Source organism: Empidonax traillii, unplaced genomic scaffold, assembly GCF_003031625.1.
Source record: "Empidonax traillii isolate 1590-97213 ecotype Southwest subspecies unplaced genomic scaffold, ASM303162v1 scaffold143:size1492093, whole genome shotgun sequence".
NCBI classification, from domain to species: domain Eukaryota; kingdom Metazoa; phylum Chordata; class Aves; order Passeriformes; family Tyrannidae; genus Empidonax; species Empidonax traillii.
In genome coordinates, this window is record NW_020955336.1 from 1,241,397 (window position 1) to 1,265,681 (window position 24,285).

At 42.3% G+C, this 24,285-nt stretch overlaps 1 protein-coding gene across 1 annotated transcript; it reads right to left on the reverse strand.

Moving 5' to 3' along the window:
- Positions 1–13,844: 13,844 nt before the first annotated feature.
- On the reverse strand, positions 13,845–14,899 carry LOC114057730 (G-protein coupled receptor 55-like). Its single transcript, XM_027884376.1, has one exon. The coding sequence runs from the start codon at positions 14,769–14,771 to the stop codon at positions 13,845–13,847; it is 927 nt and encodes a 308-aa protein (XP_027740177.1). The 5' UTR covers positions 14,772–14,899.
- Positions 14,900–24,285: the final 9,386 nt, after the last annotated feature.

Here is a 24,285-nt window from a genome sequence, read left to right on the forward strand (position 1 = left end):
CCACATCGCAGCCCATGCCTCTGCTCTGCCTAATGACTGAATCATTTTGACACTTTTAAGGTATTTCTTTTTTCTACTCAAACCATTCGCTACACTGGTCTTCAAGATATCGTTACCTTTGAAAGACCTGAGGCAGCAATTTTGCAAATTATTTCCTGACAGATCATACAAACCTCCAAACCATAAGACCGCCCTGTCGTGACTAGATGGGTACTTCAGCTGTAATTTTGCAAGGTGGGAAAAAAATCAGTTACTGAAGATGACCAACATTTCATTTTATTTTTCACTGTTCTGAATTGCACATACAACTCCAGGAAACTGTGTAACCTCCTTCCCAAAAGGCACTTGTATGCATTTTGAGCCAATTGGCCTGCCGGTATGGCCGAGGAACTGCATCCCTCTGGGGTGCACACATTCTTCTGTGGGGACCACAGGAGTCTCAGACCCCACGTGTCTCATCGCTTCATTTCTTCTTACTGGGAAAAGTCAGTTTTCCTTGCCTTGTTCCTGTGTAATGGCACAAAGTGTCTGTGAGAAACTGTTAGATGTGTTTACAGCAGCCCTCGTGGCAGGAAGGGAAGGTCCTTGAATGTCATTATGAATGACAATAATGAAGAAGAATGTAAGCATTGTTTTAGGCAAGAAAAAAAGCGTGTCTAATGTGGCATCCTGTCTTTGACTAAAGCCAGCAGTGGATGTTTAGAGGAGGAGTGTAAGAAACTGTGTGAAGAGAAAAATTCAGGTTTCCAGCTAAATGGTGGTTTCTGGTGTTCCTACAGTAGCAGAAATTAAAAGGCAGCAAGTCTCTGAGTTGAGATTATTCGCATGAGGAGTTTAATTAGATAGAAATGCAGTGAGAATTTGGCAACAATGCTTTTTCCTGAGTTTATATTGATAAGATATTCCTCAATGGAAATATTCTTACAAAACTATATGTTTTCAAAAGTCTTGTTTGAGGGGGAAAAAGGGAAACTTTTAAAAATAGTTTTATATTAAAATTTGTGTTGCTTTCTCTGTGTTCTGCCCTATTACTTCGTTATATAAACTGTGTGTACCATTGTTGTCCCAAGCATCAACTCATGGTCTGTTATAATGCCAACAGGCCAGCAGCAATGCATGTCTTTATGATATCATGACGTACCAGTAAGATTTAATTTCGCTGCGGTCAGAGGTGGAGTGCACAGAGGATTTTGCTGCTAAGCAAAATCTCTCCCTTCTTGTTTATGCGTAGTTGGAAGTGTCAGTTTGGCGTTTTGATAACATTACAACCTGTTTATCAAATATTATCTCTACTGAGCACTGGGCTGATGGGGTGTGGTGTTTGCTCTGCCTGAACACACCACTTTTAGGGTGATTTAGGTCTGCACAGGGCATCACAAGGCACCATGACGGGCTTGCCTGTTTGGCACTGTCACGGTAGGGTTGTCTGTCCTCTTCTAAATGTACCTGTTTGTTGTTGTCCTGGTGGCATAGGTAAAGTCTGTTCTTTTTTTCCGTTTTATGTGTGGGGAATCAAAGCAGAGACAATCAGAAGGACATTCCAAAGGCTATACAAGACACCTGCAGTGGAGTGCAGTTTCCCATATCCAACTATCCAGTGTCAACACAATATTTTTAACCAGTTCCTTCCTCGTGTCCAGCTCCCTGTCTGCAGTCCAGGAGAGAAAACATGACATCAATCATGGCTGGAGTTCACACCCTTCTAGAAGTCCTAAATTCTTACAAAATAATTTGTCTGTCTGCCCTGTCGTATTCAGAATTAACTATTCTCAGGTTGTAAGCATTGAAACTGTGTTGAAACTATGTAGTAACACGCAGAAGAAGTAATTAGGAATATGACTACGTATATATCCTGTCATTTTCTGTAGGTGCATGATCCCTTAATTAATTTGAATCCTTCTGTTTAATTTCAGTGAGGTTTTACTTATAGCAAGGCTGTGTGAACCTGGGCAGGGAGAGGTTCGTGTCGCCTCCCATCTAAGGGAGCCTTTGTATCTCTATTATGCTACACTTTGCGTGCATAGTTAGATATTTGGTGCCCATAGGAAGGGGTCCACATGGCATCACAGCCTGAGTTTCAACCAAAAGAAGGGAGAGCTGCTGTTCCTGCCCTCTCCTTTGTGCCACCTTCCCCTCCCCTTCCCACTGCCCATCTCTTGCTTTCCTCAGAGGGTTGGTGTGCAAGGGGCTGAGCCTGCACCATTCTGTCCTCTTTTTAAATGCCTTTTCAGTGAAAGGTTTAAAGGGCTTTTAGTGGAAAACATTTGCTGTGAGTTTAAAGATATCTGTCTTCCTGCCTAAAAATGGAGCTCGATTACTGCTCATTCAGTACCGCGAACTCTTGAGACTTCTCACACTTATTAATTTTTAGTGAAATCAAATTCATATGAATAAATAGATGACACTGATGAAGATGTTACAGGCATTTATCAGGCCACATCCTTTTCCTGTTCTTTTCCTGGTAAGCAGTTCTTAAGCCAAGTATTTAAACATTTTAGCATAAAATTTCTCTGGTCTTGAGCATTTCTTTGTAAATAACCACAACCACTAAAGAAAAATGAAGCAGGGCTATAACTCTGATGCTGATTTACCAGTCAGATTTGTGATTTGAATTGACTGGGGAGGGGGAGAAAGTGTTAGACGATATATTTCTTTAACTATAGGATTTTTAATTTTTTTAGTGTTTCTACCATAATTCAGTTTTTGCAGAGTTGATACTCGGTTATGTTCTGCAGTGCTGACACCTGGTTCTTTTGAGTAAACTGTCACAGGATTCAGAATATTGTTTCCTCTATTCTTTCTGATTTCATGAACTTGTGAAAAGTGAGATCAAATTTGAGATCAAGAAGAGTCCAAGCCTCTAGAACTGCAGTTTAATAGCATGTACATAGCCTGCTGCATTGCAGCCAAATCTCTGCATGAAAATATAACTGCTGGAACAAATTCGAGTTCCTCTAGAGTAGTAAAAAAGAGTAACTATTTGTTGTACTCGCCTTCTTCTTTGTTTAACCATACCTGGTTTATCAGACTGAGAAATATTGACCATTTCTGTGTAGGAGAACACTTGCTTATGATTCTGGATTGAGGAGAAGGTATGTTTAGAGGGAAACCCACACATGTAAATTTAATTGTAATTCTCCCCCAAACAAATGGCTACACAATCTAATTATGTCCTTACCACTCTTCTGCTCAGTAGCACCTTCCACACCAGTGTCCAAGTGACCCCTGGTAGAGGCAGCTGCTGCTCAGTAGGACAGGGATTTTCAACCTGCTCTTAACATCACGTAAGCAACAGGACAGGAACAAAAAAAATGCTGTTGTAAAACCATTTATATTCGTTCACTTGGTGCTGGTTACACCAACACACTTATTTTTGTACAGACTGGAACCACAAAGCGAATGTGAGTGCTGGGTTTGGTTTGTGTTCAGCTGAGTTGCAGTCACACAGGTCAAGCACTGCCGTGGTGTACAGGCACAGAGCAAGCCCAGTTTGCCTTCAGCTCCAGCTTGCAGGGAGTCCAAAGGCTGGCTGTGCCCAACAGAAGGGCAGGAAAAGCAGGCAGGCCCCAGTGCTGGCTCTGTGGCAGGCCGTGCTGGACATGGCTGATTTCCTCATCAGAAATCTTTCTGCCTGTGGTCAATGTCTATATTTGAAGGTGTTTTCATTATTTAAAGGTGATTTGTTTCACATAGGTCCATCTCCTGTACCAGAGACACCTAGGCTCCATCGTGCTTCTGAAGGCAAACCTGGGCTGGTAACTGAGAAGTGTCTGGGCACTGTGCAGTGAACCTCTCAGCAAGAAAGAAACCCAGGCAGGGTTTTCGTGTTCATGGGGTTTTTTTATGTTGCATCTCAGTCATTTCACACCCTCCCCAGCTCCTCACTTTTTACCATGTGCTCCAGCTCAAGGTGTACACAAGATCTTCAGGTCTCCCAGCTCCCTGACATGAGAAGAAAGGGAAACACGTGGGTAACACGACACGAGAAGAAAGGTGACTCAATCCCACAGCTTTCAATGTACAGGAAAAAGCGGCCTTTTCTCACCGCTGAGAGAAATCTGGGGCAGATTCTCAGAAGAGTCCCAGCTGTGGCTTGCTAGCAAGCATCAAACCTGGGAAAACTGCCCCATGGACTGCCAGGGTGGGTCACAGGAGGTAGAAGAAGGCAGGGGCAGGAGGAGGGGAATGTCTGTTCAGGGTGACCACTGTGGGTGCTACAGGGATTTCTCTGCTTTCCCTGTCCTGGGGGGATAACTTCCTACTTTAGGAAGGAAAGAGGACTTAGAGGACAAGCAAAGTGGAAAAGTTTGGTAAGGAACCTATTTACTTTAAGCAACTGAGCCACAAACCAGTTTTGAGAACTGAAACATGATGTTAAGGAAACAAATTTTAGGTGCAAAGTTCAGGAATGAAAGAGGGTTTGCACTTCAGTTGAGACCATGCTCAGGGACAGAAACACATTGCCCAGAATTTTAAAATTTAGAGTAATTGTTATTATCTTAGGACCTGGAGGAGGATTGTGATGTATTTGGTACTCTAGATGGTACAACCACTTGAAAAATGAAAGAAGTTTTTGTCAAAGAACATATCTAGCTCAGAATTTGGACTTGCTGAGAGACTTTAGAGTGCTCTGGATCACTACATTTTTTGTTGGTCGTTTGTCTGCCTGTGGTGATGGGGAACAGACAGTGGTTTATTTATATCCTTTTCCAATATATGTATTTTTTTTTTATTTACTGACGTTTGCCAAGGGATTGGTTTGAAGCTGTGTGCCAGGTCCTGTCAATGCAGTGACTGTGTGGTACGCACTCTGTCCTTTAGGGACCAGCCTTCAACACACCCCAACTTCAGTGCTGTCCTCCAGGCCTTGCCTGTGTTAGTATAGAAGCACATCACAGAAATAGAGGAGGTGAAATCTTTAATAACTTGAAAAAAATATCAGTACTTTGTGATTCATAAGAGCCTGCTGTTACAGAGGTTTCTGGCCCCAGAGGTGAGTCAGGAATGACATCACCTCTATGTGATGCTCTCACAGGAATGTTTAAAAGGACTTCTCACTCAGCTGTGAGTGTCACTGTCACAGCCCAAGGGGATCTGCAACTTCTTCCTCATCTACAAACCTCTTCCTCAAATGGTACTTGACAGTGGGTGCCTGAGACGAGCTGTAACCAAAATCAGGCTGCTGTGGAGGAGCAGCACAAGGCAGAGTTCGGAGACACTTGCACCCAGCCTCCTTCTTTGCTGCTGCTGCCCTGAGTGCTGGGCACAGCCCCAACTCTGGCTGTGTCCCTGCAGACCTGCCCAGGATGGGGGCTCTGGCTGTGCCTGGCTCCCACACGGCTCACCAGGCACAGGCACAGTATGATGCACCCTGTGGGAAGGATACAGCCACTGGTGCTCCCAGTGCAGCCACACTACTGACAGCCTGCCCAAAAGGAAGTAACCTGCTTATTTCATGATGACACCTAAAATTTGGCTGTGACTTCATGTTCAGCTAGTTAAAAAAGCTGAGTGACACCTCTGATATGGGTGGTGATTGTCAGTACATCTTTGGGCTAGATGTTTGGTTCCTGTGTTCTAGTTACAGTAAGAAAAAGCAAAAAGCCCAACCCTGTAGACACCCACTCTTAAAAAAAAACCCCAACTATTTTAAAAATATTTCAGAAACTACAATAGTCTGAAATTATTTTAAAGCTGAGATGCCTCCTGATAACGTATCTCTGATCTTTAGGCATTTGCAGATCTCACTGAAGCTCATATGTGCACTCTTCACCTTCCAGTCGAAATAAGAACAGCTGACTGCTCCTTTTATAGTGATGACTGAAAAAGCAGGGACCTGAAGACTGGACTAATGGTGAGTCCCTGGTGTGGATGTAACTCTGATATTGGCAGAGACTGGCAATGAAATCAGCCACGCTGAGCTCTAATTAATTTTTAAAGACATTTGATGTTGGCATTGATAAAGGTTTCCATCAGTGGGTGGATTGGGTGAAAACAGGATGAAAGATTTATCTGGTGATACCTCTTGATTTGTACAAGGGTCAAACTGTAGGAAGAGTGCAGCAGAAAGTAAGAGACAGCAGCTTAAAAGCAGGTGACAGAAAAACCAAACCGTGGCTTGTGTGGCCAAGGGTGTTTCAAGGGCAGAAGGCTGGAGGCAAGATGGGAGACCGTGTGTGACATATGTTCTTTGTTAAAAAATCACATGTTAAATCTTGTCAGCATTCCATAGAGGGAAATTCTCACTGATTGATCTGCTGGAGTCAGGCTGAAGGTGGTGGTGCCAAATTCTGTCCTAAAAATCACCCTGAATACCTTTTTTATATAATAGACCTGGTACTTGGTGCAGTTAGGAGATACCAGAATATCTGTATTTGAAGGTAGGACATTTTTGCTTCTCTTTTTCTCCTGTCTGCAGTACTGAGCCAACACAGAGGCAATTCCCACTGAGCTGGACTGAAATCTGTGAGTGATGACACTCGAAGCACCAGGCTGTGCTCTAAATGAATAATGGTGTAAGAGAGAACAGGCGTTTGGGTTCCAGCGTGAGCGTGGAAAGGCAGCATGTGCTCGTTCTCACGCTGTCAGCAGCCTTGTTGCCCAGGCTCTGGCTGTAGGATCGTCTTAAGTCCCTTCTTATGTTTGTGTGTTGCCAGAAAACACCAATGAAATGGACTTTTATAAACTTTAGCTGGCACAGAATTTGTTTGACAGGGGTATATAAGTAAGAGATGATCTGGCTGAATCCCCCAAGCTGAATTTCCAGCCCTGGAAGTCAAAAGAGGAGAAGGAACAGAAGGATTTGCGATGTAGACTGGGCAAATGTGGTTTAGAGTCATTTAGAGAAGTTTGTGACTCAAAACAAATCATACTGTCTACTTTCAAGAGAAAGATTTAATTCTCAGGATATCTTTGCGTTTTTGCTTCTTACACCTAAAAAGAAACAGCTTTGGATGGTGATAGTTTTTGTAACAATTTTACTTTTCTTAGGCATACAGGTTGCTTTTACATTAAAAACAAACAACAACAAAAACCCTAAAAAAGTTCACACTTAGCACAGTTCAGATTTTGGTAGTTTTAACCAGCCAAGTGATCTCCTATGGTTTCAAGGCAATCATGTCACAGGGCCCTGCTTTGCAGTATGATCTCAGTACCTTAGAATGAGAGAGCTGGAAATATGCAGAGTTCTCTGATTTTACTGAAAGTGTTATGTGCTGGGCACACTTCAGAATACACAGTGCAGCGGAAAAAGAGGGACAGCGACTCGCAAGAACTCAGTGGAGTTATTTTGATGCCTTTACAGTGTTTCAGCAATTTTTTTCAACTGCAGTAGGAACTGAGAGCAAGTCTTGCTTTCGCTGTAATGGAATTACTTGCTTTTGAATAAGGCTTGGTGTAGGAGCAAAGAAAAGGCTCTGCCTGTAAAAGGTATAAAGCAGAGTATTAGGATCTTTATGACATGTAGGTTTTGGTATGATTTTAAGAAATACTCAGAAAAATTCCCCAACCAATGTAAACTTGAATGAAGGGATGATGAACTATGGTAACTTAATAAATAAACAGATCAAAGGTATCGGAAAAACACCACAATCTTCATTTTTTCCAGTAACACCAGGCAGCTACTAGATTTAATAGAGATAATAATGGGTGCTTGAACTCTTATTAACCTACAAGGGCAGTCATGTGTGGTCTCCTTTCCAGAACTCAGATAGCTGCCAGCATAATTATTGGCTGCATCTTTTTTAGTAATGAGTTGATTGGGATGGCAGAGGTGCTTAATAAGCATCTCTATGGTTTCATCTGCAGGATACAGATATGCAAGTATCTGAAATCTGAGAACCCAAATGTCCGAGCACCCTGCTGTCCTTGGGGTGGGCAAGCCAGAAGTTAAAATATTGAATTCCTCACTGGAGATGCCAAAAACTCTTCACTGACTGTCGAGGGAGCCTCAGTAATTTCTGTATTTGACACTTCAGGATGGTGCTTTGCTTGAGGTGGAAGGAGTTGCTTCCTTCGAATGACAGTGTGACATTTTTTTACGGTGTGATAAAAGGCAGCTCAGAAATAAAGCTATTGAGAGGACCTCTGGGAAACTGGAAAGGTACACTGAGTGCTGGCACTGCTGTGGGGGCCAAAATGAAACCTTAGTTTTATTTCAGCACATTGCAGAAAACATAAAATATATAAATTTTTAATATATAGCTGATATGACCAGACAACCTACAGCCTTTCTCTTCTCTCTCTGTTAGCCGTAAAAGGAATGTCTCATGTTTACTTATACATATCTCAGTATTTACTTAAAGTTGCATTTTTAAAAAGGCAAAACAGTGGTGTTGGAGTGCCATCTTGGTGTGGTGATTGTGTGCATCCATGCTGTTTCCATGCTGTTTGCGGTTTCCAGAACTCCAACAGGACTTCACCCATGCACTGAACTAGGTAAATTGAGTCTTGGTTGGAAGGAGAAGATAAATAGCAGGTTGTGTTTTTGCTTCAAAACACCCACATCATGGGCAACCTTTAAGATTTGCCGTGAGGTCTGCGAGCGTGCCCTGCCTCCCCACAGCGCTGCCTCTTCTGCTTTAAATGAGTGAGACTGTGACCTTCAGTGCAGGCAGCACGTACAAAAGCAGCTGGGCATGGTGTGGAAGAGGTGCCAGATGCTGGGTGAGGGTTTTTGGCAGTGAAATGTGTCAGTATAGATCAGACAGTGTAGGTGGCATCCTGGTGCCCCTCAACTGCAAGTCTGTTGGACTTGGGGACTGAGCTCGCTCCTGGGTGTGTGAGTCCTCACCTTGGAGCAGTGGGCGCTGGAGAAAAGCAGTGCCATCCCTATGACCTATTGGTGACACAGAAAGGACAGTGATTAAAGAAAAAGTAAATTAAAAATCCATGTTTCCAGCGTGAACTTGGCCGTGGTGATCCCTCAGTCATGTCATATGCTGCAGTAAGTGCTGCCAGCATTTCTTTTATTTCTTAGGTTTTTTAAAGTGAAACTTCTGACAGGGCCAAAGGCAATAAATTGTGCCACTCCAGTCACACAGAATCACTTTGCAGGACCTGAGCTACACCAGCTGCTTGGCTACTGGTTTACCTTTTTGCTTCCCATGTTTCTATCACTAGATGGAGAGCAGTCTGTGCAGCGCGGGATCGTATCTCTCACTTTCAGTCATTCTGACTTCCTCAGATGAAAGGCACTATATAAATATGACTATTCTTAGTCTGTTCAGGTTTGCTTCGGTGCTAACACTTGCTTTAGTCTGTGCATGGGCCTGATGTTAAAAAGATAAACAAAAGATTGCTGGTGTGAACTTGGCATACCCCTGCTGAAGGGGTAAGCTTTATCTCTCTGGAATTTTCCAGCTAACACTGAGGTAACAGAACTTCAAAAGCTTGTCACATAGTGCTATTTTGTGGCAATCGGTTCCTAGGGGTGGTATTCCGATGCTAATAGATTTCTAGCCAACAGTTGTTGCTGCTGAGTAATTTTTAGACAGCCAGGATATTTCCTCACCTCAGAGCTGTTTGAAGAAGAAAACAGCAAAAGTTTGCCGTGAAACAGGAAGAGGAAAATCATACACTGTTGTCAAACTGGGAAATCAAATTGGTGTGCGGCAGCCAAGGTCTCCTCGTCCCCTGACTCCATAAAGGGATTGCCCGAGCTTCTGCCATTGGCCACTGTGGTGCCGAGCAGGTCCCTGCAGGCTCTCGTGGCAGATGGCAGTCACCTCAGGAGGTCTGTACGCAGGGCTGGTGGCCTCTCTGTTTTCTCCCGCTGGACTTGCCTCTTCCTCAAAGGACGCTGCCTCTGCACAGCTCCTCTCCTTGTGTTTGGGTGGGAGGATGGAGAGGGCATCCAAGACTTGTAGGAAGAAATGAGTCTAAAGTGGAAAATGTGAGGAGGAAAACACCTGCTAAACCATTTTGCTGAGAGAGGTGAAAGTCTGTACCTTTGAGTAGCCTCGGTTTCTCTCTCGCATGGGTTTTAGACAGGCTGGTGTTGGAGGGTAAGCCCTGAGTGAAATATCATTTCGAGCAGCACACAGTGCTGTGAGGCTTGGGAGGATATTTCTCTGAAGATCAGTTTCAGTCTTTTAGCCCCGTTCAGCTTCTTTTTGTGATCTGGAGGCTGCCTTAGGCAGTGAGATTGCTCTTCTCGCTTTGAAGATTTCTGAACACTTGAAATTACCTGATATGACAAACTGCCAGTGACATTTATCAGGCTTTCTTTGTGGTCGATCATTCTCAACTGAGTGGAAAACTCTCTGCTTTATGTGTTTTAACTGAGGTATTTAATCATAATGAAATGATGTTGGACTGACTTTACAGGGCATTTGGCTGTCTGTGCTCACTGTGGCCCCTTACGAGAAGTTCTGTGCTCAAGCAGGACTGGGAAATGGAAGAGGATATAACTCACCAGGCAAAGGGACAGTAAAGGAGTTTGGAGAACAAATCCTGTGTGGGTTTTTTTGTTGTTAAGGTTTGTTTGTTCATTTGTTTTAAACTGGGTTCTGGTTATTTTCCCTGTTGACCAAACTACTTTGTATGCTCTCCTGTCTTTCATTTGTTTCGTGAGTTTACAGAATACAGCTTAGGAAATCACACTGACTATTGAACAAATGCTAATTGTAGGATGTTGATGGAGTAATCTGCCATTGATAAAAATGCCCTCAAGAAAAATCAGCCCTCCTCTGTGTTGTGAAGACCTGTGGGGTTTGGCCCGGTCGGAAGAGGTTAATTGGATAAAAACAAAATTGCTTTTTGTGAATATTCTCACCTGTGTGTTCTGAAACAGCCTTGTCCAGAAAAATTGAAGTTGCTCTTTAAGGTCTGTGATTAATTGTGCAATTGTGGTTTTGTTCAACTCACAGAAGACAGTAGAACAGAAAGTGTAATTTTTAAAGACATAATTTTGGGTGGTTTTGGATAGCACTTGAATTTTTTTTTTTTTTTTTCCTTCACTGAGACAATGTTTTTTTGACTTTGCAGTATAACTGAGGTCCTGGAAGGAAACCTAGACATGTGAGGCATTCACATTCAGGTTCCTATAATTTTTCTCTGTATTAAGAATAACATCATGAGAGAAGAAACTTCATCTGTTGTGCTGAACCTATGTACTAAATCAGGAAAATTGTCGTTGTTTTAAAATATCAAACACTTCTCAGTTTTATTCATTAACAAAATTGTTGTGTTCTGTCTCAAGCTGCATGAGGATTTTTATTGCTTCTGTCCAGGTATAAAAATACAACCAGCTGGAGATGCCCCAGAAAATTTCATAGAGGAGCCTGGATGTAAAATTCTGATTTAGAAAGAACTATATACGTAGCTTCAGGTCAAATACAGGATTTAGGTGTTTTATTTAAATGTAAGTTCATCTTGAAAAGTAGTGGATGGAAAGTGACACCTTCTTGCTCAGAAGACCCCCTTTCTTTTTGTGGTAAAATAATCAGGCTATTGTAATCACCTGCAAAGCCATCCCACCTGGGCTCTCTTTCTTCTTTCTCTTTTCTTCAAAGATTTCAAGCGTGCTTAGAGAGTCTGCTCTTGTTTGCATATATAACAGGCAAAATTTAGACAAGTGAAGATTTTCATGAAATGGCTTCTGTTTCCTTCACTGAGAAAATTACACTGATCTTTTTCTGTAAGTGGAAGTCCCTCCCTGCCTGAGTTTGCTGTGACTCTACCCCTGACTAAGCACTGACAGCAGCGAATGTTGTCTCCCTAGTCCTGGCCATTCACACCTCTCCCCAGCCCCTGCGTGTGAGAGCCCCCACACACTTTCCCTCTCTGCTTACTGCATATGTGCTCTTATTCCTTTGAAAATTAGAATATGACCTTTTTGAAGTGCTTAGTGATAAATGAGGTGAAAGCCAAAGGTGCTGGTTCATTAGTCCTGACTTTAATAATCCTAGCCTTGTGTGATGGGTCACAGTTGCTTCTGCCGAGTAATTTCTAGGCAGACAGTGTCTGTCCTCATCAGTGTATTTCCTCCTCTCAGAGCTGTTTTAAGAAGAAAATGGCAAAAGTTTGCTTAGAAATAGGTAGAGGAGAATCCTACACTGATGTCAAATTGGGAAATTAAAATGTATTTTCAAATCATAAGCTTTATATATATAGTTTATTTAGTAAATCATGTTCTTTCTCACACACATTTCATATGCAAAGTGAAAAGTGCAAAAAAGAAAAGTTAACTCATATAGAAAAGGCTGTAAAGGCAGTAACAAATAACGTTTAGAACACCTGCTGTTTTGGAAAGCTTTTCCACTTGCTGCTACGTGGATAAGGGCAAAGACAATGATAAAAACCTTTCTTTGCCTCCGAACTCCTCGTGCTCCTCAGCTGTGGTCACAGTTTTAGCACCAGCAAGTTTTAGAATGTTCATATATCAGGCCTGCCATTAGATATGTGCAGCTGACTACTTGCACAGTCAATCGTTTCTGTGGAAATCAACTGACGGCAAATTGTATTTTCAGAACCGGCCCCCTTTCTTTTTAATTTGCTCCAGACAGAAGGTAATGCCTTTTCACATTTTGAATAAAGGGCATATCTGTCCCAGAATGAAGATTAAATTACCATCAGTCTTAGATTATTTTTACAGCAGAAATTGATTTCTCGAAGTGAAAGAGTTTCTGGCTAAGAGCATGAACAATGCCCCAAGAAGGGTACGTGAAAAGCTAGGCTTGAACTGTAACAAGGAAACCTTTGGGTTAGAGTCAGAGCCAGACTTGCAAATGATATTGTGGTGGTGACAATCCAGAAGTGCTGACTGAGAAGGGTGCAGGCATGCCCAGAAGTGTTTCGGCAAGTGTACAGTATAGGCTAGAAGGACTTCTCTAGGGAATGAGCTGGATGGAGCTGATCCAGTCTTCCAGCTGGAAGCGAGGAGAATATCTGTCATTTCCTAATTTTCTGTGAAGCAAGGTTTTCTTAATTCTCCTCCTCCAAGAAAGAATGAGCAAACGGGCAGAAGAATTTTATACGTGTGTTATGTTATGTCTTTGGTAGAAATACAGTGATGTAGAAACATTGCTAATCACTTTCAGTCTTTCACTAAATGCCGTATTTGAAGGGATCCTTTTGTATTTTCATGTGCAAAAGCAGTTTTAAAATTGCAAGGGAAAACGGTGATGATTCATCGGGAAAGGTAATCATAAATGTTTATTGCTCAGGAACTGCTGGTACCAAATATACTCTATGGGGTTTCCATACTGGGTAACGTGTCCTCCATAGAAAAGCAGGGACTGCTGTCCCAGGTAGCAGCCCTGGCCAGTGTATAATGCTTACAGGGAGGAGGATTCACTGTTATCCCTGGCTGGCCAAGCTGTCCAAAGCAGTGGCTCCAACAGTGGCCTTCTGTAGGCTGTACAGAAGGAAAGAGCAGAGTCAGACTTTTGGCTGGATGCTGCCTTTTAACCACCAGATACCTTCTAAGTTAGAAAGAAGGTTTTGAATTGTTATTTCTGTATTTGCCTCTGACAACAACTTTCTGATCACATCAGCAAAAGGAAAACCGGTGCAGCTATGACAAAAGCTGATTTTAAATGATATTCTTGTGATCTGGGTAGTTTCCTCTGGCAACCCTTTCATGTTTAGTAGATACTGTCAAGGCTAATGCTTCTTTTGGTGTCACTCTGTCACTTTGCTAATGCTGGTTCCTTATTTTTCTCCTTCATCTTTAAAGGGAATAAAAATATGGCACAGGTTCACATTCAGTGGAGAAACATTGTCCTTCTCCCTCTGGCACCCTCCCTGCCATGACCCTCCTGTGGTGTCAGGGATAAAGGTGTCAGTGTCCTGTGAGGCAAGGGGGAGCCAAGGAAAAGGTTCTTCCACTGCTGGCAGTGCCATCACCTGGCACAAGGCTTGAACACAGGGCACGGCTCAATAACTTTTTTCAGGAGTGTTTTCTCACGAAATTCTTTTGCGGCAAAATAGTAGAAGATGGCATCCAGGCAGCAGTTGAGGTTGGCAAACAGCATAGACACCTGAATGAAGAGGCTGATGGTTTGTTTCAGGCTGCAGTCCCCTATCACATGGTGTCTCACCAGGCACTGCAGGCAGATTGCCAGGTGGACGGGCGTGAAGCACACCAAAAACACCACGAGGTTGATGATAATTACTCGTAAGGAGCCACTGTCTTCTACCTTCTTTTTGACTTGGCTTTTGTGATTTAGAAGAATCCAGATGTTCTGAGCAGAGCAGAAAACCATCACAGCAAGGGGGATCAAAAATCCAAATATTTCCACAGAAACAATGAGGGGGGCACTCCACGCCTCTTCTGACATGTTGTGAAAGCACATGAAAGGGTCTTTCCTGTGAAACACATACAGTGGGCTGCTGCAAATGCAAGCTCCTGCCCAGACAGCACAGCAAATCAAGACAGCCCACCTGGGGGATTGGTTAGCTCGACCTTCAAAGGGGTGCCTTATGCAGATGTATCTGTCAACAGTGATGCAGACAATGATGAAGATGCTGACGTACGTGTTGACGAAGTAAAGAGCCTGTATGAAGGAGCACAGGAGCCCGGGTGCTTTTGTAACAGAGTAGTACCACTTCAGCGGCAGCGAGAGAAGCAGCAGGACGTCCGCAAGTGCCAGATTGATCATGTAAACTGAGGTTTTGGTCTGTTTCTTCCAAAAGCAGCAGAACACTAAGAGGGCCAGGGCATTGAGAACCAGCCCAAGAATGAAGGTGGGGATGGAAATCCCCAACTGCAGAGTCTTTGCTAAGCTGTCGACGGCTGTAAAATCACATTCCTCGCTGCTGTTGGTCATTTCTCCCCTAAAATGACAGAGAGAGCAGGTTGGAAATGTGTCAGGCTCCTGGTAGTGCCTTGACAATCCAGATGAAGATACTTTCAAACACAGTTCTGGGTTTATTTGGTTTTGAGCTAGACTCTTGGTCAGCCTTTGGCTATCGTGGGAAGCGAAACCTCACTTCAAGCACCGAGCTTTCTGTTTCCATTTTGAGTGGCTTGATCTTTTATAAAGGAGTCTGATTCTCAATGGCAAGTAGCCAACATCCACTGACTATCGTGCACTTTAATATAATCCCATTGAGATATTGAAGAGACTGGCCCATTCAAACATACATTTTCAGAAGAGTACTGGCTGTCTCTAGTAACTTGTACATCTGTTGAAACTTCCCTAACACTTACGTTTGGTCCTGTTGCTACATAGAGATTCATTAAATTATGTTTCTATATAAGGCATGTCGATCTGATAGCTGGGATTTTACTCTTATGTCAGTGATTCCCTACATCAGTAGCTTTTGCTGATGTGCTTTTACCAAGCCGGGATTTTACTCTTATGTCAGTGATTCCCTACATCAGTAGCTTTTGCTGATGTGTTTTTACCAAGCCCACATTTACAAGATATTTTCATTTCATATACTGCTTTTATCCAATGCAGTATTTGAAAAGGTCAGATCTTTTATCTAGGTGCAAAATGAGTAAGAGCGTTTTCTCACTTGTGTTTAACTTTCAGCACTGTTTAAATTTGGGGTTTGCAAGTACTTTGGATTTTAACTGATTATCTCAGATAATCCAGCAAAAATTAGCAAATGCAAGGCATGACGTCTTCATAATACAGTTCTTAAGAAACTATAATTTGTGGGGGATTAAGTGTTATTGCTGTTCTTAAAAATATACTAATGCTTTAATAAACTAAGCCTTAAAAGTGCTTTTTTATAACCTCTCTAAATCAAAATCAGCAAAAATCCTAATAAAGGAGAAGAAATTGATAGTTAAAGTTCCCAGACCAGCTTAGCCAATCAAGTAGCTCAAAAAAAAAAATTTAAGAGTAAGTGAAGATGTTTTAGGAAGAATTTGATCAAGAGGAGAATCTCTGCTTTGGAGGACAAAAAGTGACAGGTAGGTCTTAAGCAATAACAAATGGAGCTGAACTTTGCTAGAGAAACCAAAAACCAATTAGTGAAAGATTTTTTGTCTGCATGGCTAAAAAAAAAATTACAAAGCAGAGAGATAGAGAGATGGAGAACAAGTAGTTCTGCTAAACATTAACTGAGGAGATAGCCTTGTGTTTTGCCAAGTCCTATACCACTGCTTTTCATAGGAATGCTGGTATTGTGCTGAAGGTCAGAGGTGGGATGACTTGGGGGAATCAGTGAGTGACAATGGAAATTACTGTGCCTGAACACAGAAAGCACTCAGGGCTTGACATGCTCATATTAGTGAAAAGGTTTATTCCCAGCTCACACTACAGGAGGAACAGGCGGATAATGCTGAAAGTTCAACTCAGTAATTGTTATGAAGTATGTATGTTATTATTGTAGCTGGAAAAGGATTCATCTAGTTCATCTGTTGAAGGCAAGAGTGTCAAATGTGATTAAAGCCATTCTATAACTGTTGAGTCTAAGCTTCACACAGATTTTTAAAGGAAAACTTCTACATAAGTCTCTGATAGTTCTTACCAGACCATTATCTTCTTTGATGAAATATCTGCTTTTTCAAATAAGGGAAAGGCTGAAGATTTTAGGCACTTACATTTCAGCAAAGTACTAGAAACAACTAAATAGCAGTAGAAAAAACAGGGGTTAGAACAAGGGCTGTTAACTAGGTGGTGAAATCGTTACATGAGAGCTGATGAGGACTGCAAACAGAGTGGCTGGAGGTTTCTGAGGGGATGCACAAGTTCACTGAGACTATTCCTTGGCTGTGTTTCCCGCAGTGACCCCGTTGGGGAGTGAGGGTGACCTGTGGGGAGGTGCTCTTGGTCAGGGCTGGGTACAACAGCCACCTGCAGAGAACTGGACTGAGCCTCGTGAGTTGGGCTGTCGCAGCTCTGTGAACTTAGGAAACAGCAAAAAGGAAATCTGGATGTTATCAGTGGATTTATCTGCCAGAAATGAGAACAAAAAGAAAACATTGGTTTGGTCATCAAGATGAGGCTGAATCGGTCCCTTTGAGCCAGCAACGTGTGGCAGTCACTTAGAACATCACGTTTGGTGGTGCATGACAGGTGACAAAAATTACACTAACCAGGGAGCTGCACTGGTGCCATGTGTACAGGGATTATTGTAGGCAGGTGCTGCTGTCACTGGAGGGCAGGACAGGGAAGGGGACATAGGAAAATTGTGCTGTTGTGTGAGCATGGGTGTCCTGTGATCGAGAGCATACATCTGGCTGGGCAAAATTGGATTACATTAAACGCTTCATGGAAGTGACAAAACTTGTTAATCCAGCACTTCATGTGCTAAGTAAATATATCAGAAAATTGTGCATGATGTCTCTTACGAGTCTGACGTTTGGTTCTACTTTTACCAAATTTCCAGCTCACTGTGTGCTTTTTCTTTTGAATTCATTAGTACCAAAGTACACATAGCATTACTCCAGAAAATGATTGATTTAAAGAAAATGTCAGCCAGCCTTTAAATTGGTAATTTCAAGTACTCTAATGGAGTGTCTGATTGTCAAAACCATGATGTTTTTTATCATTTTACCCTCTCAAATTCAAATTTCATATCTTGAGTAATCCAAAGGAACCGTTTGCAATCAGACTGGACTAAGTAATATTTTTGCTTGCAGTTATTTAAAGTTTCATTTACATCGACAAATAACCTTGCAGTCATTTAATAAGCATCATCCTCACTGTGTTATCCAAATTATTAACAAAAGTACTGATACTCATCCTGAAAGATACTGAACTGTACCAGACATCTTTCCTGTATGGCAGACACTGATTAGTATCTCAGTTGGTACTCACTAATCATATAGAGGTTTCATACAGATCATGTTTTCTTTGTCTGCCTATGAGAATTTCTGTAGAGATAGTGTGTGAAGCCTGTTTCCTCCTCCTACACCCCATCCCCCAGTGCTGCCAGTTTGTCACAGAGGAAGTCAAATTACTTCTATTTCAGTCATTCTCAGATTAATCTGTGCAGATTTTTACTTACCACTTCTGTGTGCTTGCAAACAGATTCTGTGGCAGGTGATTCCAATGTTTTTTCAAATATTAAAGCCAGGTTTAGTGATCTGCCTTCTCCCAGCTCCTCCCTTTCCACCTTCTTAAGAAACAGGTACCATGTTTGCTCTTTTTCAGTCTTCAGGGGAAAATTTCCCTGTTCTCCACGAGTTTTCTGAAGGAATCTGCTGTGGCTTTAGGACTGTTTCAGACAACTTCTAAAAGCCAAAAGATAACATAAGAACCTGTAATTAACAGTACTTGAGAGAATGTGCCTAGGCTGCTTCAGCCTCTGTGTCATTGCTGCACTGTTTGTTCTCAGTTTCTCCTACTGAGGATTTTCCATTTCCTATGAACTAGTTAAAAGTTAGTTGGGTTTACCCATAGCAGGAGCTCGTGGTTTAGTGAGCAGGAAAGGTGTGCTGGCCTAGGAAATGAACAGCAAGGTTTTACAGTATTCACTTCACGAGGTTTTTTACAGCACAGCAGAATCCATGGATGGTTTCCTCCTTGTAGCTTGGATCCCAGTTCATCTGCTCTAGCTGGGATTCACACAAATCTCTGTTGTTGCACAGACTGGAGATGGCAGATTAAGAGTATTCTTACCCATGAAAGCTTCATTAGCAAAAACATCTCTTGTTTACATCTATTTTCTAGAATGTTATTCACGTTAGATGTAAGTTATTCTCTTGTTGGATGCACTAGAAAAGAATAAGATGTCTTAGTGCAATGATGAGCAGCAGGTCCCACACCTGCCATATATTTCAACTGCAGCTGGATAATTTCTTGCCATTTTTTTCTAAATATTTAATTGCAACAGAATAGATTTATACTTACTACTAAAGCAGATATTTTTCTTCTCTTCGTTAAGCAAGACTAGATGTTTGATCTTATTGTTTGACTTTGTAAGTAATAATCATCTAACTAGCTTAAAAATAGTGTCTACTATCAATGCTGTTTTTAAATTATTGGAAAAATAAAACTTAATAATTAAAATATGAATTACTTTACCTGAACCCCAGCAAGCAGAGCAGCAGCATTGCTTCAGTCCATGTTGCTCTACAGAGCACAAGAGCATTTGCTTACAGACCATGCCTTACAAATATTCTTCTAAGTGGCATAACCAACCACATCCTTCTTTTCTTTTCTTCTCTTTTTTTTTTTTTTTTTCCTGTTTTAAAAAGCCCTCTGTGCATATTTATATAGACAAGAAAAGGTGGGAAAAGTGTATAGATTTGAATCCTCAGCTATTTCCAACCAGTAGTCAAATTAGGGTAGGGAGCACTTTTGTCTCTGAAGTCAGGGGTTTCAGCCCAGTCTTTACCTGGTGTGATGCAGCTGAGGGCTTTTATGAGCTTGTGGCAGCTACCTCCAAATTTCCAGTTATTCCTCGAGCTGGAGGGGAGATGGTAGGGTGGAAAACTGTAGGATAAGTTATAATAAAAATAGTGTTTCTTCCCCCAGTTTCTGCTCCATTTGCATATGGGAGATCAGTAGTTTAGCACTCAGAGGCTTCTGAAAGATACAGCTACTGACACATACGCAGCTGTTTAACTATTTAAAGGGCATGTGCCAGTTTTAGCCAGTTCAGGTGTGCAAGTCATTACTGTAAATTGGCAAACAAATGTTTATCTGTGAGAGGAGTGAGGTATATGGAGCACTGAACGAGTGCCTTGTGTGTCAGTCACATAGCAACCAAAACACACTTTTCTTTGAATGAGTTTTCAAGGCTTTCCCATCAGTAAGTTTTTTCTGATAGAATCTGAAGCTCTTCCCCTGCTCTGGGAGGAGTGTGCAGTGTCCACCTTTTGGAAAGGTAATTGTGCTTGCAGAGCTTGAACAGGAATATGGGGACACTCACTCACTGCTGGATTCAGGAGAGGGAGGACAAGGGCAGGACCTAAAGCTGCTCCTCAGGTTCTGCTCAGCTGTGGCTTGGTTGGGACAGGCATCAAATGGATGTTTGGGGTTATACAAAATGACAGAATGTACTGAGAAAAAGTTAATACCTGTTTGATGACAATGTGATATTCTCATACACTGTAATTCTATCCCCGAGCAACAAAACTAGCAGAAGAATAAGACCTTAAGCAAAGGCTCATCTGTGTGTGTCATGTGGACACTTCACATGGATGAGTGCAAACCCTCCGGCTGGAGTGTGAAACTCACTTGCTAGTGCTGACAGCTCCTCTTCTGACTTGTGGACTGCCCTTTTGCCTTCCACACTGCAACCCTTTGCAGAAAAACACAGGAATAAAAAACAACTCCAAGCGACATTTTTCAAATTGGAGCCTGGGTTCGGAAGTAATTTGTCTCTCTGCAGAACAAGTAGCGCCAGCATTTGTACTACAAGACTTGGAGAAGAAAAAACTTGCAGTTTTCTTCCCGTCTCATCTAAAACTGAGATTTGAAAAAATAAAGAAAGTAAAAAAAGCAGAACCCAAACAAAGTTTGGGTAAGCCTCCTAAGAAGATAGCGTGCAAAGTAATTGAAGACAATATGATTCATAGCATTGGAAAAACACATTCTGGAACTGAGAAGTTTCAAGGACTTTTAAACTTCTGTCTTCTCAGAGCTGTGGGCTAGCTACAAGTCTCAGCAGTAGACTGAAATGAATCTAGACTCACAAAGAAATCTAAGAGTGCAACTAAATATTAGCAGAAAACAAATACTCTGCAACTCTGTGTGACTTCTGAACAAGTTTCTCTGTGTCATGTTGCAGCTGAAGTGTGGTTGCTTTAATCCTCTCACCACAGGCATAATCCAGGCTTAGCTTAAAAAATGAATTTTAATGCTCTGTGCTGCCTTCACTCCCAGCAGTAGGTTCATTCCTTGTGGCTCTATGAACTTCCCCCTTGGTATCATTTGAAACAAAAAAATCAGCGTTTCTGCACACATCAACCATGTTTGCTAAGTTGGCAATTTGCTTCTGATACGTGGGGGCTTGTTTTCTTGTAGGCAAGTATGCAGTTTGTTGGTGTGCACATGTCATCTTTTTGCAGGTTGGTGTTTCTGGCTTAAATTAGGACAACTTTTATCTAGAGCGTGTTTAAGGAGGGCAACTTATGAATGACTCAGTCCCAGGCCTGCAGGTAGATTATTGGCTGAGAAATTAGGGCTTATTTCTCCCTGTCTTTGGTGACGGCTTTTGTAGATTCTCAGGTGCTACACATGAATATGCTCAGCAGGAATTATTTCAGTGAGTCCTTTGTGCCTTTATCAGCCAGCACTGCTGCTTGATAAATGCTGTGTTTCAGGGCCCCAGGTGGCTGCATGGCCCTGAGGTTTACAATGGGAAGGAGAAGGTCTTTGTTTATTTCCGGTTTTTTTAAATTTAAATTAACCACTAAAATGTGCTGGATGTATACTGTTTGTGCTGCCTAGAGATAGCAATCTTAAACACCCCATTTGTCAACATTGTGTTCCAGATAGCAAACAAACAGTGCCTGGAGGAACCAAAATAAAACCGAGTAACTAGAAGGAAGTGTCTGAGCAAAAAAATTAGAATGCTTATGGCAAAGATGAGTAAGGTTCTTTGGTTGGTTTTATTTTTCAAGGTTGATGGGCTTTCTCCATCTCTTATTCTCTAGGTGCCATAAATGCTGTTCTTGCTATGTCAGGCACCACCAGGCAGGACTTGCTCTTTTCAAGGAACTAAAATCTGTTTCAGAGGAAACATTCATACTGTGCAAACCCACGTTCATTTGCATTACAAATGCAAATAGCGTGAATTCTGCTGTTCTTTTTAAGTGGAAAACATATCAAAGCAGTTTTGCAGTCCAGCTTTCATAAGTGTCTAAATTATGTGTTTGCTTGTATTTAACGGCCAGAACAGAGTAAGTCAGGTCTCAAATCCAGGATTAGGATGTTCAAGTGCAAATGAACCAAAATTCAAAGGTAGAGTCCAATGTGCTGCTGTGAATGACTGTGTGACTTGTTCTCTCAGACAACTATTAAATGTTGTCTTACATAACATGACTTAATCATCCAGAGCAAAAAGACTCTGGAAAAGATATTGCTCAGTGGAAAGCTGGGAGGTGAGTGACACACTGCCTTTGTCCTTCTGAAGAGTGCTGGATAAAGTGGGAAAACAGGAAGCTTATCAGCCCTGACCTGAGTCTAAGGTATCTTCCATGTTGTGCTGTGATTGGTTTCTGATATTTTTGTGTTTTTAAAGGTTTCAAAAACTGGATGGCCAAAGTGATTTAAGCTAACAAGTTATCTTGTTATTGAGCAGGCTACCACAGCTCGTTACCCCAAAAGGGACTGGCCTCCTTCTCTTCAGGGAGATGCTGGGGACTTGATCTAACTCCAGCTGAGCAGCAGAAAAATTCTGGAAAGGAAAACTATGCAAAGAGCTCGTGATGTTGTCACCTACATCACCTGTACTGTGATATATCTTTTTGCCTCAAGAACAGGTAAAGAACAAGCTAAATTTTCATTGGTGACCTAGAAATTTTTGTTTGTGCTTGAGCTGGAATATTTTCTTCATGTTTTCTTCTTCATTTCTTCTTCATTTTCTTCATGTCATGTTTTCTTTATCTGGAGGCCTTTTGCTTCACACAAGTGCTCTTTGAGTTGCTCAGTACTCGCTTTCTCATCTTCATAAGCAGTCAAAGCCTGGTGTACAGTGAGCTACCTTAATTGCACAGCTGGGAACTTTGGATGGCTAAGGCGCTGTGTTTTTCTCATGTAGCCAGTTTTTTTGAGTTCCGCAAAATTTTTTTGAATTGACTGCAAAACTGGAAACTAGAAAACCTAGGAACTGCTGTATTTTATAGAGAATGGGCACATTCAGCCTCTTCAAGATGAGGCAGAGACCTGTAAAGACATCCCAGGACAGAGCAAAACATGTAGTTTTTCTTGGAGCTGGCCAGCTACGGGGATAGATTTGTTTCTGATTGCATTTCAGAAACCTCACAAAGGTGTGTCAGGGTTGAATGCTAAGAGGAAGGGAACTGGACAGTCTAGTGAGCAGCCAGTCTCACACTAATACGGTTGAGAGAGCAAAACCATGGGAGCAATATTTTAAAGCACAGAATATCTTCGGCTGTTTCTGACTCAGTGAGTTACCATTGGAACACCAAGCATGCAGGGTGCCATACCCACAGTCTCCAGCTGAGCTCGAATTATCTAATTTTCCAGAGTTCAGTTTGGTCTTGCAGAGCCAAAAAGGCCAGTTAGACAAGGCCAGTGCCAGCCAGGTGCCAGTGAGGACATGTGCTTCCTGGCCAGTCCGTTCCTCCTCTGGGGAGGGACAGAATAAGTTTGTGTATGGCCAAAAGCAATTCTGATCATGGGAGTGCCAAAAGGCTACAGATTCTTCTTGCATATTTGTAGGAAGGAGCTGCCAGACAAGCTGCAAGCTCAGCTCTAGTGAAACTGTGTAAGAATAGACCCTTCACCCATGTGCTTTGCAGTCTGCTCCACAAGGCTCACCAGCACACCCACCTCGGCCAGCTGGCCAGTCGGGAGGGTTTGTGGTTGCTCAGCAGAGCTGGGCTGGTGCTGGTGAAGCACCAGCAGCAATTGCCATCCACTAAGTTGTATGCAATCCTTGGGGGTTGTTACCATGGGTAACACACAGATTGTATCTCTTGAGGGGCCCCCGGGAAAGAGAAAAATGAGAAGCTGCTGTGTTGATCTCTTAAAACAGAGAAATACTTTTGTTGACTGGAGATGCCTTGCTCACTGAGCCATGGCACTGCCAAGGGAAATGGTAAGTGTGCACAAAACCAAGGCTTCAAATGAAACTGCCTGCTAATTTCACAATCAACCAGTAAAGGGAACTAATGGGTAGGAGCATGAGGATACAAACCCAGCACCTGTGCAGAAGACCCCATGGCTCCTAGCAGGCCTCCTGACCTCTCAGTCTTCTGTGGGAGCAGTGAAATAAGGTATTTATCTGCTTTGTCTTACCACTCCAGTGCCAGTGTGTGGTTATTACACACTTGTTCTTTCTTCTGACACAGGCAGTGATCAGATTAGTCATGTAATGCCTATCTACACCATATAACATAAGCATGATAAATTATGTATCTAGATTTTTCCTTTCCATAGAAAAACATTTTCTTCTCAGCCTTTGCATTACATTAGTTAACAAAACACAAAATGAGAAAGAATTCTTCTCTTCTATGCAGTACCTGAGCACTGTTGACTGGACCATCACTACAGGACAGCAGCCATCCCTGCAGCCTGGCACAGATGGATGCCAGTGCAGGCAGCAGCAGCTGCACTGCTCACTTGTGCCTTGCACAGTCATTCCTAAACGTTCCCACAGACAGCCCTGCACAAAGGGGAAGGAGCTGCCTCATCTGCAGGGTTTATGTGCTCTTGATGCTACAACCTTCTGCAAGACTCATTTCTG

Excerpts from the sequence above, each read along its gene's own strand:
- LOC114057730 (XM_027884376.1), bottom strand. The coding sequence starts at position 14,771 with ATGACCAACAGCAGCGAGGAATGTGATTTTACAGCCGTCGACAGCTTA.